General features: G+C 52.7%; 3 protein-coding genes across 3 annotated transcripts in view; all 3 read right to left on the bottom strand.

Annotated features, from left to right (window-relative positions):
• VOLCADRAFT_89855 (uncharacterized protein) overlaps positions 1-1127 on the bottom strand; it is a gene marked incomplete at both ends in the record, with an annotated part of 2520 nt that extends 1393 nt beyond the window's left edge. The window contains one exon of the mRNA XM_002949372.1: positions 737-1127. Coding sequence (XP_002949418.1) covers positions 737-1127 — 391 coding nt within the window. The remainder of the gene's footprint in view (positions 1-736) is intronic.
• Positions 1128-3274: 2147 nt separating this feature from the next.
• Positions 3275-11496, bottom strand: VOLCADRAFT_104317 (uncharacterized protein; the record flags this gene model as incomplete). Its single annotated transcript, XM_002949371.1, has 9 exons — positions 3275-3559; positions 4032-4132; positions 6257-6736; positions 7381-7705; positions 7945-8103; positions 9859-9978; positions 10145-10414; positions 10745-11005; positions 11287-11496. The coding sequence occupies 9 exons, from the start codon at positions 11494-11496 to the stop codon at positions 3275-3277; spliced, it is 2211 nt and encodes a 736-aa protein (XP_002949417.1).
• VOLCADRAFT_117231 (uncharacterized protein) overlaps positions 11287-16796 on the bottom strand; it is a gene marked incomplete at both ends in the record, with an annotated part of 10644 nt that continues 5134 nt past the window's right edge. The window contains 6 exons of the mRNA XM_002949370.1: positions 11287-11361; positions 14370-14529; positions 14852-14957; positions 15018-15075; positions 15391-15438; positions 15870-15955. Coding sequence (XP_002949416.1) covers positions 11287-11361; positions 14370-14529; positions 14852-14957; positions 15018-15075; positions 15391-15438; positions 15870-15955 — 533 coding nt within the window. The remainder of the gene's footprint in view (positions 11362-14369; positions 14530-14851; positions 14958-15017; positions 15076-15390; positions 15439-15869; positions 15956-16796) is intronic.

Below are 16796 nucleotides of genomic sequence, written 5' to 3'. Positions count from 1 at the left end.
GCACCAGTCAGTTGCCGCGAAGGAGGGTTGGATTGACGTGTTCATGGGTATATGTCGTCAAAACGGAGAATAAAGTAAATGGGAGTAGGTTGGCATTGAGGAATCAAACCGAAGAAATAAATGTAAAAGTATATCTGGTAACCGGGCAACGTGACGTTTTGGCCCTGCGAAAGCTGGTCTGTACCTGACTTCTGAGGCTCACGGCACCCCCTGCTGCCATTATACATCGCGATAAAATCCGATTCCAGAACAAAAACCGACGAATACCTGACCGTAGAGTCTGGCTGCCATTCGAATACGAGGACTGGAATGCCAAGGGCAAATTCGGGTATCACAGTGGGATCAGGAGGAGTAATAATTCTAACATATCCCGAGCTGATTTCCTCTCCCGTCCTGCTGGATCTGATCGGGGCTGTGAAACCAGAGACCGGTGTACCCCCGCGGGTTGTAAGAACAGCACCGCAGGTTGGTGGCAGAGGCGGCATAGGGGGCGGCGGTGGCGGCTTCGGAGGCAGGGGCTGGGCTGGGCAGGGGCAGTAGGAGATGGCGAACTTTGTGTAGCCTCAGGACGTGGGGGAGTCGGTACAGATGGTGTTGGTGGCGTCATTGGCCTGCACCCAGTCAGCAGCTGCCCAACCGATTGTAGCATTCGTTGGATCGAGAATCGCTGTGAACCAGTAGAATGTGGTAGGGGGCCCGCAGGGCTGGACCAAGCTTGAGTAGCCCGGGGGAGCACCTTCAAAAATGGGGAAAAAGAGTTGGTCACCAATGCGGGTGAAGGCGACGTTATATTTTAAGGTCTCTCTGAAGTCAGTCAGGTTGGCCGGCGCAGTGCAGCCCGGGAGCCCGTTATACTTTGCATTGAAGTCGGCCTCGGAAAGAATGCCATAGGAGAGATAATAGCTGGGCAAGCTATACTCCCAACGGACCACAATGTTCGGAGTGCCATCGAGGTGGTAGCCGAAGCCCATTGCCTGATCAGATGGCAGATCAAAGACTTGCAATATGTATCCGGTGCTGACCTCCTCGCCCGTGTCAGCGGACTTGACGGGAGTTCGAATTGCGCTGACGGGGACACCTTCCCGGTAGAGGACGGTCGTAGGGCCACACGAGGCCAGGGGTGGCATAGGGGGAGGGGGGGGGGTTGGGGGGGCCGGGGCGGTGATGGAGGGGCCAATGGTGTGGCCAACTGCACATTCAACAGTAGCAGCAGCAGCAGCATCGGCAGCCGTAGCAGCAAGGTTTTTGCAATGGCCGGCGAGTAGTTGAGCATCTGGGAATGGTGTGAGCTGCCGCAGTTGCATGATGATTGCTTCGGAGCTGCTGGGCCGGCCATGGTAGTCTCGAACACAGCGGCTAACATACAATGGCTAGATAGCTGCCAATAAGGCTGATAGATGCTGTGATGCCGATAGCTGACCGCAGATGTTATGGATTGATTGGCTGGTAGCTGCCGAGGAGGTGCTGCTGTTGCAGTCCTTGTCCACTGTCACACATACACAGCTCGTAGAAGATCATAGTAATTGCTTAAAGTGTGGCTCAAGATTGCTGCTGGGTGCGCGTAATATGCTTGAAGTCGTGTACCCCGCTGCTGTATGCCCTGCTAGGGCTAGTAGCCGGGCGCACTTGGCAAATCCACCCACAGCAAGCTATGCAAGTAGCCCAGACAGATTGCTGTGTATGCCTGGTTCATCATCAGGAAAAGACCGCGGACCGGCAGGGGACGGACTCTTGAATCCTTTAAGCCTGCTGTTAAGCTCTAGGCTCTGTTGCCTAACTGTCAGTTATCGGTCCGTCCAGTTCTAAAACTAGTGTTAGTTATTAACATCAGTACTGCTGTTACTAAATATTAACTGCTTATATTCGCTGTCGGTGATTACAGTGCTAAATACTACTTATATTAGTTACTGGCGGCTTGCGATTACCGTCAGTCAAGTTCGCCATTCAAATGCCGCACTAGTATACCTGAGGCATTCCTCAGGGCAACCCGTGGTGTATGTGATGACAAGTCCATCACCAGAAGGCTAGGCGCCGAGGAGGAGGAGAAAATGGCTGCACAAGGTCAATGGAGCTGTCCAAGCAAAGTACCTACCTAGAGGCTACTGTAACATGGCTAGGCCAAACCTCGCACGAGCCTTAAAATGGTGACCTCTACGAGGGGTGCGGAATCCCCCAGCGGGTGAAGCGGGTCGTAGGGGGCTAACTACCCTCCGCCAGGACAAAGCGCAGGGTGCTGTGTAGAGTGCAGTAGTGGAAGGGTTGTGAGGCGGTGCGACATGCACGTGGCCTGAAGTTGTAACAGGAGCACCAGACTTCGGCAGGTTGCGATAACTGGTCGTGTTCCACAGCGACAGTGTGGCGTCCTCACCAACGATAGGTGGAACTCTAGGGTGGAAAAAGGGCTCGTAGAGGCGACGCGGTGGGAATATAGCATATAGGACTGACTAGGTGCAGACCTCAGAGCGTTCCCCCCTTAACACACGCCAGGTTGAGCGGACACCGGTGTAACAATAATAACAATAATAATAAAAATAAAACACTACATTAGTTATCATGCTTGTGTGCAGCAGCTGCAGCATCGGACTGCAACCCTTGATGCCGGTGAATAGCTAGCGTACATGTCAGAATAACTTAGAAGCAGGTAACAAAGTTCTGTGACGATGAGTACAGAGTAATGGTGTGGCCGCCGGCAATGTGGACCTGGTCACCCAGCCCGAGCAGCTTGAAAAGGTTGGTCTGCTCCTGTGCCTCCCAATCACATTGGAAGATTTCATTGTCACCATCATCAGTGAGAGAGCCTTGTTGGCTTAGATGCGACCCGGAGCCTCTAAGGCTGGTTCTGTGGTACTGTCGTACAACTGGGTCGCAGTGGTGACTTAAACCTTGCTGCTCTCCTGGTGAAGTCATTCTGCCTTCACAAAGAAGAGCATACAGCCTTGTCCAACTAGTCAGCGTGACAGGTGTACTTGAAGCCTTACCAATTCAAGTTCCGATCCACATTTGTTCAAGTTTTCTACGTTTTCCGATGTTAATTTCTTCCAATGTCAACTATTAATGACAATGCACCATCGACAGAGAACGTCGCCAATGTTCCAGGCCTAGGGGTGGCGGCCAGCGTGGAGGTCATGACTACGGTGGAAATCGCAATGCAGAGCGCTATGATCACAGTGATCAATGGCAATGGCCACCGCAGTGGCAACTAGTGAATTTCAGGTGTTAGCACTGTAAAGTGGGCCTGCAGGCCCTGCTCTTTCTTCCAGGCCCGTGTGCCGCTTCAATTCCTTGAGGACCAACGCCGGTCAGCGCAGCGTGCGCAGGAGTAATCTTTTTTGGTTGTGATGAAGTTGCCAGCGAGCATCGAGTTGGGCACCCGCAAGTGCAATCGAGGCGCCCGCATGCGGAGGAGTAATCTTTTCTGGTCGTGCGGGCCCACAAGTGCAATTGAGGCGCCCGCGTGCACAGGAGTAACCTTTTTCTGGTCGTGATGAAGTTGCCAGCGAGCATCGAGTTGGGCACCCGCGAGTGCAATTGAGGCGCCCGTGTGCGCAGCTGTTAGTGCCTGTGCGTGCAGATGTGAGCATCATTGATTGCCTTCTTTTTATTCACGGTGTCTTCCTCTCCCGCTTTTCTTCTATCGCGTTTCTTGTCTTGAGTTTGTGAACAGACCATCATACGGGTTCACTCTGTGGCAGTGTTTGCTGTAATCCTTTGGATAATTCGCGTCAAGCCAAGCGGTCCAATTAAGTCGCCTTGGCAGCCGGCCGGCTGGGGGACCCGCTTTTTGCCTGTCATACTTCTTTAAGCGCTGCTCTACTTCCTCGCCTCGCCCGTGTCTCTCGCAGGCCTTCATCACCGCCAGTGAATTCCGTCTAAGGAACCATGGATTCATTCTCTCATGACAACACTATCGCCTTCCTGTCAGAGCTAGGGGTAGAGGCCCTCTCACGTTTGGGCCTTGCGGAAGATGCCCAGCTGTCTGTCAGTCACAACGCCAGCCAATTCAAAGGGCAGCACCTTTTAGGTCAGCCCACCTGCTGCAGCCCCCGACGACATGCCAGCCCCCAAACGGCCCGCACCGGGTCCTGCCCCTGCCCGTCGGCCAAACCTGGAACCCGCATCAGTCCTGGCAAGTCTGGCCACGCATCGGAAACAACCAGCCCGTCCCGTGGTGGCACCAGAAGGTGCAAAGGTTGAGGCCCCGGGTGACTTCTGGAAGGTTAAAGGGGAGTTTTTTCTAGTGCTACTTCCGACAACACCTTGGGAGTTCGGTCGTTACCAGCACCAGGTCAGCCTTTCCATGCCGCCCCAGATGAGAGGACACCTCTCCGGCAAAGAAGAGCGCTTGGAAGGCTTGGGTTGTGAACATGCTGGTCATCTCATGGATCACGTCGGGCTTCCCACTCTGTTGGGTCTCCAGCCCTCCCCCCCAGCACTCAGGCCGCAATCACACTTCAGCAACCACCAACACCGTGTTCGTTGGCTTTGTCAACGAACACAGAACTGGTGGTGTCGGGCACAGCCCGTGTATGGCCGACACAGCCTTGTGTGGTTTGCCTGTTGGGGGTCGTGCATCAGGCAACTAAGCTCCGGCTCATTTGGGATGGCAGGCCGGTAAACGATTACTTGCATGTCCCCTCCTTCTGCTATGAAGACTTGAAGGCGGTTCCTGGTTGGCTACTCCCAGACGATTACCTATTTACTTTGGACCTCAAAATCGGCTACCATCACCTTGACATTGATCCAAGGTTCTGGGAATATCTCGTCTTCTATGTCTTCACACAACTGCCTTTTGGCCTCGCTTCCGCTTGCTGGGTGTTCACGAAGCTTAAGCTCATGTGAGAAGTCATGCACCCCTGGTGCAAACGTGGCTGGCAATGCTCAGGCTACATAGATGATCAGGTCCATGCAGACCAGAATCCTGATAACTTGGTATGGTGCAGGGCCGAAGTGGTTGCTCAGTTGGAGACGCTCGGTTTCCTGGTTAATAAAGAGAAATCTATGCTGGGGGCCGTGCATCATCGCATTAGATACTTGGGCATGCTTATCAATACCAAGGATGGTGCTTTCATCGTGCCAGGCGACAAGTGGGACCGCCTCCTATCCATGATCAATCGCATGCTCACAGTGCGGTGCTCGACCGCCCGCCTATTGGTGTCCATAAAAGGCCAAATACTGTCCATGTCTTGGGCCCTCGGACCTTGGGCCCGGCTGCACACCCGAGCTCTCGGTCAACTTGTTGAAACTCGCCAGACTTGGGAAACCTGCTGCCCAGTCATACTGGGGATTCTTATCGGTGCAAGGCCCAAGTAGAGTCACTGATGACTACTTAATCAAGACACTTGTCTCAATTGGTATCTTTCGATGCCCCCATTATGTGGTTGTGTCGTCTGAAGCCTACAACACAAAGGCACTACTGCTGCAATGGATTTAGGCAAGAAACGAATGGCACTACTTACATGGCTTAAGGTATCCTTGTGCTTCACGGTTTAGCATATGAAACACAACTGTGTTTGAAAAGCAGTTCAACCCCAATACCTCCCTACAGTTACCAGCAGGCCCACAAGGTTGAATGATCTGCATCCTGTCTCACATGACTGCCAACATGACGTGCTGTACCTAAAGTAGGCCATGCACCCCGAGCTTAAGATAGAAGAAAAGATGTCAATGTTAAGTCCCAGGTCTAGACCTAGGACTTAACAATACTAAGACATCAATGTTAAGTCCTAGGTCTAGATCAAGGACTGAACAATACTAAGAAAATGGGAACCAGCCCTGTAAGCATTCTCTCACTCTGCCATCCCCATACATACCCCACACATGCTGCAGCCCTGCTTGGATACCCTCCCTCCATACCCACTGACCTGCTCCATCCATACAACCCGACGTTCTGCATGCAAACCCCACCTTTATGCCTGTGGTATATACAACAAAGCAACTGCTGGTCCACAACGTTGTGCCCTCCCTCGCCCTCTCCTGCTCTCCTCTGCCATCCCTTGCTCGCCTATGCTTTCTTCTACTCTCCTCTGTCCTGCTCTGCCCTTCTTTGCTCTCTCCTGCCTTCCTCTGCCGTCCCTTGCCCTCACTTGCACTCTCCTGCTCTCCTCGACCATCCCTTGCTCTCCTATGCTGTCCACTGCCTTCCCTTGCCCTCTGGTGCTCCCTTCTGCCATCCCTTGCTTTCCTCTGCCCTCCTCTGCTGTATACACAACCAAGCAACTGCTGGCATATCACCGGAACCGATTGCTGAAGTCCTCACCAAACAGAACAATCTGTGAGGGTTCATTCTTCTGCTTCTCCTCAGTGACATACCAATGTATGCACAGGGCGGGGTGCTTGTCGATGCCCCAGCCTCCCGCATGAATGGTGTGTCCAGACATGAAAAGGATGTCCCCCAGATCGAGGTTGATCCGCACTGCCTTAAAGCTGCCACCATTGCTGGAGAGGCACGCCTTGAAAGTGGCCTCCCCAATCTTGTCCATTTTCAGCAGCTGCTGCAGCCGCCAGTACTCCTGCAGCTGCTTGTGGCTGCCAGGGAAGACGAGCAGCGAACATTTCTGCACAGCTGCAATCACTACGAAACCAGTCTGGCCCTCACTTAGGTGAGTGTGCCAGCATTGGCGGCTAACAGGCTTCTGGCATGCAGCCTGTCTGTTAATGAGGATGGCAGGTGAACTGTGGTGCAAGGTGTGACTCTCCATTGCAAGCTGCACTGTGACCATCTCCACCTCAACCAAAACTGTATGGGGTAAAACAGTAGGGGCAGGTAGGGACAGAGATGGCGGGTAGGGACAGAGATGTTAATGCAGCAGTGCACTAGTGGAGCACTTGGCCGCTGAAAAGGCCTCTCGAGATGCTGGTGGTCACGCTACATGTGTATTTATAGTGCCGTACTGTATACCAGCTGTGCTACATTCTCCCCCCCTTTGAAGGGGTCCGTCCTGGCCCTTAGAGCCTCGTATACCACCAGCCTGTGCCTACCTTCGCCTACCCTCAGGCAGTGGGTGCCCAATCCACATCAGCTATGTTTATAATTTGTGTGATGTTCAGTCACTGAGTCGCCAAACCCAAATTCCACTCAAGTGTGATTGGTGGGAGTTGAACCAACGAACTTCAGGATCATGAATTTTCATGAGGTCTTGATACCAAATGTAGCAGCTGGCTGCTGAAAAGGCCTCTCTAGATGCTAGTGGTTGCGCTACACACATATTTATAGTGCCGTACTGTGTACCGGCTGCTACAAGCACAGGCATTACAATATTGGTATGGTTGTGAAAGCACATCACTAACCAAGAATGATTGCATGTGTACATCCACAAATAATTAAAATAATTATTAACTTAATCCAATAGCTCTGTGCTAGATTGAACAGCAGGAACTTACCACGAAACACTTTCAGCATTTCTTCATGGTCATCACTGTTAATGATGACCTGCCTCCACTGCCGGGTCCCATAATCTGACATTCCCTCCTTCCTACCATTCTCGTCACGCTCCGGGATGAAGTTGCCCTCCTCATCTAGTGGGATGTCCTGGAAGATGGCAGTGGCATTCTGCTGTGCGAAGAGGATAGCCATCTCCACCTCTTGTGGTTTCACGTTGTCCTTGAGATAGTGCAAGTGCAGGATGGCGAGTCCGCGCTCTGCCAACGCAGCTGGTACATCATCAGCTGTGTCAACACTGTAAGCAGTGTTCTCAATAGTGACATACTGCATTATTGGGACACACAGCCAGGCATGTACATAGGATTACATGCTGCATATCATTCATTGCAGTTTATTAGGCAGTGGGCCACATGATAATGGTCAATAGAGTTGCCTGTTCTGTTAAGTCATTCCAGGTGGATGGGGGCTGTACTGTAAGGAGCCTGTCCACAGTAGGCTGCAAGGTACATATACAGATAAAAGTAGTATAAGGACTAGCTATCCACCACAAAACTGGCACCCACCTCATCTTCATTGCTGTCATCTTCCATGCTGTCATCTCCCATCCTGCCCACTTTCTCAGCAGCGTCCAGTACGGTCTCAGCAGCCTCCAGTTTGCGCTTCTTGCTCTTGTTGACGCCAACTGGCCCCGCCAACTCAGCAGCTAGTGCAGGGAACAAGTCCTGCAGATATGACAGTAGTATTAATACATTCTTATCAATATTGATAAGCGGCTGAACTGTAAACACTAGGGCATTCTGTAGTATCCTGGCTATCATGGGATCTGACATCTGCTCATTTGTTTTTTTGGGCGGGGCCCCAGCTGGGGCACTGCAGCGCGAAGCGCCCAGGGGGGCCCCGACCTGTAGAATTGCCCATGTCCATGTGTGTGTGTATGTGTCTGTCCATGTGTGTGTAACGGACCAAACATAATATCTCGCCCGGCTGAAACATGTTACAGGTACTATATAGCATTCTCTATCGCAAGGTATCTCACCTGTAGCCAACAAAAATCGTATGAGCACAAACAATTTTGGCTGCCTCAATTGACCGAGGCCAAAGTCACATCAACACCTCTCGGTACCACGTATCTCATATTTGAATTCTTAGATGACGGCGTATGATAACTCGAACTCCCAGGCCTTGAGTGTGTAACAGACCAAACATAATATTTCACCCGGCTGAAACATGTTATCGGTACTATATAGCTTCTCTATTGCAAGGTACCTCACACATAGCTAACAAAGATCGTATGAGCACAAACAACTTTGGCTGCCTCCATTGACCGAGCTCATAGTCACATCAACGCATCTCGGGCTAAATTTCATCTCAAAAAGGTGCTGTGTATCTCATCATTGATATCCGAGATGACAGCGTATGATAACTTGAACACCCAGCTTGTGTTACCATTTGCCCGCACAGGCATTCCGACTTGCCACCAGCAGGCCGACAAATTTGCTTCATTTCTCTATGAAATACGCAAGCTGCTCATTTGTACATTTACTTTAGCCAATGCTCGGGGCCTCCGGAGACTTGCATGGGGTGGAGTGCTGAGGCTGCTGGCGCTTCGGGGATAAACATCACAGACAGCACCGAAATTCACCCAGCTTTCGTTACCATTTGCCTGCACGGGCATTCCGACTTGCCGTCTGCCTCACTGTCCATGCGGCATGCACCCGGGATGGATGCAATTCGTGTAGAGCCCGCAGGCGGTGCTGATGATTCCACCGGTGCAAGCTTAGCTCTCACACCATCAGCACTGCTGCAACAAAGCACATCTCCCACTGTGTTGACACTACCCATCAATTGTCACACGTGCCGCGCTAGCTACCGGCCTGTACAGATGCAGGGGGGGCCCGCCCTTTTTCCGGCTTTGAGGAAGCCCACACCCGACTTGTCTGAAATTGACATTACACAACACGTTGGTATCGAGACCTGGAATCCCAGCTCCGACCTGGGTTCGAGTCTCTGATGAAGCGGTCTACTGCCACTGGTTCTGCTGTGGATGCTGACATCTCACAGGTACCCTTAGTCAAACTGATGAGGACAACCTAATGATGCATCATTAGGTTGCACTCATCGATGAGTGGGGGTAATTGTGGTATCCTGGGTATCACGGGATCTGACATTGCTGGATCGGTTCTTTTCTAAAAAAGACGTGATACAACACCATCCTTCATATCCTCAAAAGTGTCAAACATCTTGGATGCATGCATGGGATCACCCACCTTCCCTTTTGGGGGACGGCATCCATCCTTGCCCTCAATGGACATTTCCGGAGTGTGGCAACCAATCAGTTACCTGATGTTTGCCCGAGCATACAACCCCAACAAAAACTCCCAAACCCTCCATCTCAGGCCCCTCAAACCCCAAACCCTCAAAACCCAAGAATCTTCAGATAAGGAAGCCCATGTTGCACACAGCAGCCCCCTCCATACCTCACTTGGAGTGTCATCCACTGGATTGAATACCTCCCCCTCTGCCAGGCCGGCATTAGCAGCTGCCACTGCAGCTCCTCCAGTTCCCAGGCTTGCTGATTGGCACCACGTCCCCATGTTCTGCCAGGCAGACATGCACATGAGTAGACAAGTTAGCAGTGTGGTGTACCATGAGGTCCCTCATGGTAGGGTTGTTGAATTTTAAGGCTTTAAGCCCATGTTGGCCCAATACAAAATCCAAGCATCATGGCATAAACTTATTGGATGAATGCATGGGACCACCTACCTTCCACTTTGGGCCATGGCAAACATCCTTGCCCTCCAGAGTCTCACTGCTGTCTACAGCAGCAGTAGTAACAGCACCCATGGGCACAGCTGCTGGCATGGCTGCAGTATGTGGCTGGTTACTGGCAGCAACACGGACGTTTACTGCCCCAGTAGAGATGAGTAGAGCCGGTGCTGTAGCTGCTGCTGTCTGTTGCTGACTTTGAAGGTCCACCAGCTGTTTTAGCTCACCAGCAGACTTGGCCATGTTGTCCTTCTCCTTCATGAGCCTCTGTCAGCATGGAATATGGGTGGCATTTGCACTGTGACTCACTTGTACATAACAATCTCTGCATTAAATAATTGTGGACAGCCCTAGCTTGGCTGCTGGCCCCTGGCCAGGGGCCCATGGGCCTTCAGGTCACATGGGCCCATTACACCTTCAGAGCGTAATGCAACTTGTTAAGATGTATAGCACACGCACACATGCGTGTGTAAGTGTACACTTTACATACGAAATACTCCGACATGATTCTTTGACAAAGCCCATTAGGCACGGGTATGTAGTGTCAGATATTAAGTAAAACATGACACAAGCAAATGTCCTACGTTCATGTCCTACCTTCAGCTCATCTACCCATGGGCGCTGGGGCCAGAAGTACTTGGCTCCGTATTTGTAACCGATTTGGCCAGGCAGAGGCTTGGGTGCCTTCTCCAGTTCAGCTTTGACCATCCCGATCTTGGTGTCCAAGTCCATGCTGTTGTAAGATGAGCCACACGTCCGCAGCACATGCTCCTTTGCCCCCTGAATCAGGTAGTCCTTGAAGATATGCTTCTTCACCACAGACCCCAGTGCCCGTGAAAGGCAAAATGGCTCAGAACCCTGAGTGAGGGTGGGCCAACAGGGAAGATGGTAGCATCATAAAGTTTGTAGGCACTTTAAACTTACTGGCTGAAACCCGGCCCAAACCTAACAACCCAACACACAGCAGGCAGGGGCACACCCTTATACTCTACATACAGGATGGGCCCCCTAAATCGTTTGAGTGCAGCAGCTGCAGGGTGCATGTACAGGACACAGGTTATTTGTGTTGGGGCCCTCGCTGCCATGCAAACGGAAGGAAGCTGATCATCGAGGAAAGGTTGGGTGATGCAGTTGCTGACCTCCTTTTTGTAGGTGATGTCCCAGATGTGAACCGCCTTGGAGGACACAGGCGCCTCAGCCGTCAGGTCCTTGTACTGTAATTGTTCACCATTGGGATGAAGAGCAATACAGTGGGCGTATTTCCAGCTTAGATACTTGACGTTGAGTTGCGCCGACCTGGCCTCTTGAATACAGTCATAAAGGTGCCCTAAGACTTCTCCGCTGGACATATTGTGACAATGATTTAAACTGTATGGATTTGTACTCAAGGATTAAAAACGGCTGGTATGATTTACCGAATGCTGGCGGCGTTGAGCGGCAATGAGCGCATTGTTACAGCTGACGACAAATTATGAGGTAGTCTATTTGATACAAACTAGTACGCAATTAATTTTCAGTCTTAAATGTTTGGTACCATGTGGGCTGTAGTAAGGGTGTACGAAAACGCTTCCAGGGCTATTTGTACGTTTGCTCCTTTGTTCCTCATTCGAGGAGTGGGGCATCTCGTTTCATTTGTGTATCATATGAGTGGGTGGCGGTAAGGATGTACGGTGCGACTACCATCGCGACCATATGGTCGCAATGAAGAAACTTACTGGCATTCAATGCCAAATTGTAATTCATATGCAGCTCTCCTACAAATTAATATACATTTGCAGAATGGCGCCAGCATGATTTACCCACTCGGCGGTCGTTATGAATGTTACCTAACTCCACAATCAAATTTATGCCCTATCCTATAAATAATACTATGATGATTATTAAACTTTACTTTGTACTAGCATCACACCTGTGTTCGCATATTGGGCAGTTGGTCGCTCAACCGTGCACCGAAACCGTTTCAGTAGGTAAGTCCAAGTGATAAGCGACGTTCGGGAGGAACTGCGGTTGGCATTATCATCTGGCATGACGTATGATGGATGGGGAGCGAAAGTCCTGAAGATCCTTGAGTTGATGGGTCATAACGTGCGGACGGGTGTGGACGACTCAGGCGACATTGAGGTCAAAGTTGATGCTCTGGCGACACGTCCACTAGATGTAGGCCAGTTGATCTGTGAACTTCGGAACCGATTTGATGATGACTGGGAAAGTGAGCGGTTGACAGTGGATCCAGCTTTGTTTGTTTCAGATAATAGGCAACCAGGGGTAAAGATGTGCCGCTATAAGCATTGGATGGGTTTGCCCAAGCATGGCAGCGGCTATATCTCGCCAAAACAGCACGTCACGCTGATGCGTTTCAGGATGTGTGTTTGGCCTTTGGCGGTTAATCGACCGCACGGTAGGGAACGGTCTGCCCGGTGGTGCCGGGTCTGTGGGAACCGGCAAGCTGTTGAAGATGAATGTCATGTGCTGCTAGATTGTCCTGCGTATGCGAATATCCGTTTGAAGCTTTGGGACCTGGGGGTTACTCCTGGGGACCGCATGATCGAGATTATGGGCGTCAAGGATCAACGCGGGTTAGCGCGCGTCTTGGACGACATTAGAAGATGCAGGTTGCAGTACGTTGAAGATTAATCAATCTGTTATTGTTGGGTATTAGCATTTTTTTTTCTTTTTTGAGTTCCTGTTTCCAGTTTGGCGGTTCATGAGCCTTTTGGCTCGTCTGGACCGTACAAGCTTGAAGCTTGTAAACGTAAACGTAAACGTAAACGTAAACGTAAGCGACGCCGTTAATCCTATTCCTTGATTACGTACGGTCCGATAAAACGAGGAAGCAGTTTGCGCGGACCTTCAAGACGCATGTGTCGAGTGCTCAGCAACACGACATCCCCAAGCTTGAACTGACATTCCGAACGCTTGCGATCAGCTTGCGAAACGCTTCATACGATCCCGCTGTGCAGCCAAACAACGCTTAGCACGCGCAAGCGCATGTCAGATGCAAAACGTACGGAAACGACGCTGTGAAGCGCACGCGCCTTCTGCCCCCCTACTTGGCGGTCAGGGGCTCAAAGCCGTACATCAGACGAAACGGAGAAGTACCGGTAGAGGAATGCACCCAGTTGTTCATGGCAATGGATCGGCAACATAATGGCGCAACGTATCCTGAGGGTACGATTGACACGTTCAGTTTGACCATCAGTTTCCGGATGATAGGCAGAACTGAAGTGAAGGTCGATAGACATATCCTCACAAAGGTGTGTGAAGAAAGCCGAACGAAAACAACCACACATAAGGATCGCGGGAGCACTATACCGACGAACAACGGTATCAACGAAAAGCTTGGCAGAATCCGCCAAAGTGATTTCCTTGCGAGAGCCATTTTGGTCCATTCATGGCCAAAGTAGAGGACACAAGCAAGTCATGGCCAGGTCTGTGGGCTCGTGGCGACATGAACACCCAGCTTAAAAGGATAAAAGCCCAGCCCAGGCCAGTTAAGAGGTTGCCTTTACAAGCGTCTGAAGTCCGCCTCCTAAAGTGTTTTTTTTCTAATTACCTATATCTCCCTCACTCGCTCGCATGCTCGCTCGCTCTGTGACACAAGGAAAGAACATGTAACTATTCCCGTTGGTACGGTACCAAGGATAGAAACCAACATCCAAGGAGACGCTTCTGTAAAACCCTTAGATACGTCCAACACTCCAAGTAATCCCCAAAAGCGACGTCACCACCACCAAGACGTCACCACCACCAAGAGCACGTACAGCATGTACGGCATATTGACACCGTCAAGAGAGCATGCACCCAGGTATATTGACATACATACAGGCCGCACGAGCAACTCCCCTCTATCCTCCTCCTCCTCCTCTTTTCTCCACCTAACCCCCCGATATCGAAAGCAACTCCGCCCGGGGGAAAGCTGCATCTGCCGCCCCCTGGGGCCCCTGGGGCCGCCGCAGCGCTGTTGCTACGGCCGATGAGCCGGATGCCCCCTCCCCCTCCTCCTCCTCCTCCTCCTCCCCCTCGTTCTTCTTCCGCTCGATTCCCCTCCCCTTCACCACATCCCCAACGCTGTACCACTGTACCAGCTACAGCAGCCGGGCCCCCACAGCAAGTGCCCCTACAGCCGAGACGTGGGGGACACCGCCGCCGCCGCCGCCGCCACCGCCGCTGTCGCTGCTGCTGCTGACGGCAGCGGCGGTTGCGCCTGCGCCATCATCCTCACCACCACCTTGCCCACACTGCGGCCGCTGTGGAGGTGCTCAACAGCGTCGAATACCGACTCGACCCCCATAAAGACCCGTGGGTCAATTGCCACCTTGAGACGACCCGCCTCCCACATCGCCACCAGCCGGGCTAGGTGCGACTTAAACAGCGGCGCGTACCTGCCGGGTGGTGGTGGTGGTGGTGGTGGTGGTGGTGGTGGTGGTGGTGGTCGTGATAATGGTGATGGTGTTGTGTACATGTGCAGTGGGGAGGAGAGGGACGAAAAAGGGGAAATGGCGACGGGGGGTATTCCCCGTATAGAAAGGAATTAGGAGGCGTTGGCGGTTAGCGGTTGATAAATACTGTTGCGGTTATTCCTGGAATTGATTGTGGTTGCGGCCATTGTTGTGGTGGAGTTAATTTTGGAAAAAAGCCGCATACGTGGGCGTTACACGGTACATACATATATACGTACACCTACCGGACATCCCGTATACTCACCGCAGGAGGAAGAAGCCCACAGCTGCGGCGCTCTTCCACAGCAGCTTTTCCGCAAGGCCCGGGTACGACCCAGGCGCCCAACCGCTTCCGTACGATGACATCATCCCTATGATGATGACCCGGCCACGTGGCGCTAACGCGTCCACTGCCGTACTGAACATCTCACCGCCGACGCTCTCATACACGACATCCACCCCCGAGGGGAACTCGCGCTTCAAAACGTCCTGAACAACACCCGCAGGAGACGGCGCGTGTGTGTGTTTTGTGTGTATTGCAAACATTCCGGTCTTCCCCCCCCACCACCACAATCACTCCCCCACGTGTTTCGGTCCACATTCCGACATCACCACACGCCATTACGTAAGATACATGTGCGCACAGACGTATGCAGACGTATACACATAGCGCTGTCCGACCGCGGCGAAATTGCGTTTCCAAATCCTACACCATCCCTTTTCCCTTTTTTCTCCCCAACGAGGACGGGAAGGTGGCCTCCCTCCCCCCAACCCAACTCGCTCCTCCACCTCCACGCCACCCACCTTGACCGATTCCTTCGTGTAATCGATGACTCTGTCCACACCCAGCTCCTGTTCGGGATCACGCAACAAACAATGATGGTACGGCAGCGTTCAACTTTTAAAAGGATAACACTTACATACATAAGTGCAAGTGTCTTATATAGCTAGTGGTCCAAGGAAAAAGCGAGAAGCCGCGTGGCGGCACAGCAATCATCAAAGCGGCATGCATGAGCAGCAGCAGCAGCAGCGGTGCGGCGGAGCACCGCACACACACACACACCGCGCTTTGCTGCATACGCATCGTGTCCTGCTGATCGCGCGGCCCTGCCTGGCTGCCTGCCTGCCTGCTGCTGCTGCATCACCAGCCTCTCCCCCACCCCAGCCTTTACTTCTTTGGAGCATCACTCTTCCCTTGGCATCACCACCTTCACTCGCTCGTGGTTCGTCTCCCCCACCCCACCCCACCCCACCCCACCACCCTAGGCCCCATCTCGTCGCACCCGCAGCAGTTGGGCCTTATCCGGACCGCCGCACGTGGCCACCACTCGGCAGCCCGCAGCCTTGGCCAGCTGTACGGCAAACTGACCTGTCGCACAAACACAGCCATCAGGCCATCAGCAACATGGTTTTATTGGGGGGTTCTCACGTCGTTATTGCTGCTTTGAGTTGGGGCCTTGTAGGGCCCGGGGGTCCCCTCCCCCACGTAGTACTGAACGCTCAACTTAGGGAGTGCGCATGCACCAGCGCTTGCGTGTGTGTGTCTGTGTGCATGTATGTGTATGTGTACGTGTATGTGCTGTCAGCAAAATGAAACCTGCCATCTGGAGATTACCCCCGCCAGTACGGCACTCTACCCCCCCCCCCGCCGGCACCCGCCTGTTCCCCCCGCCGCGGCAGTGACCAGCACCACCTCGCCGGCACGGATGCGGCCGGCCTCCTCGAGCGCAATGGAGGCCGTCAGGCCGCTAGGGGACGGGCAGTGGGGGGCCCGGGGAGAACAGGAGCGAGCAGAACATGGGAAAGGGGGGGACACCCCGCCTCGGGGGAGGGGGGAGGGAGGGGGTTAGCTATATCGGCTATATCGGCTATATCGGTTAAGGCCAGTGGGCAGCGGGGAGAGGAAAGGCACCTTCCCCCGACCACCACCACCTGGTGACGAGAGAGCGGGTACGACACGACGTGGCATGACGTGAACGATGGCTAACGAATGATGACTAATGAATGATCAACGGGTAGCGGTACGGCGCCCCGGCCATGTCGCATATCCTTCCGCTCCTTCAAGCACTGCTTTTATCGCTCTTTGGGGTCCTATCCGCCTAGGGGCCTACTTCCCGTCGTACGGCCTCTGGGGACATCTTGGGACGTTGATAACCAGTTCTCGCCCTCATGCCTCTGTTTTCCACAATCGGCTACCCCTACCCCCCCCC

Source organism: Volvox carteri (genome assembly GCF_000143455.1).
Source record: "Volvox carteri f. nagariensis unplaced genomic scaffold VOLCAscaffold_14, whole genome shotgun sequence".
In the NCBI taxonomy this organism is placed as follows: Eukaryota; Viridiplantae; Chlorophyta; class Chlorophyceae; order Chlamydomonadales; family Volvocaceae; genus Volvox; species Volvox carteri.
Note: the sequence above shows the minus strand (reverse complement) of the source record. Positions and strands in the feature narration are given on the sequence as shown.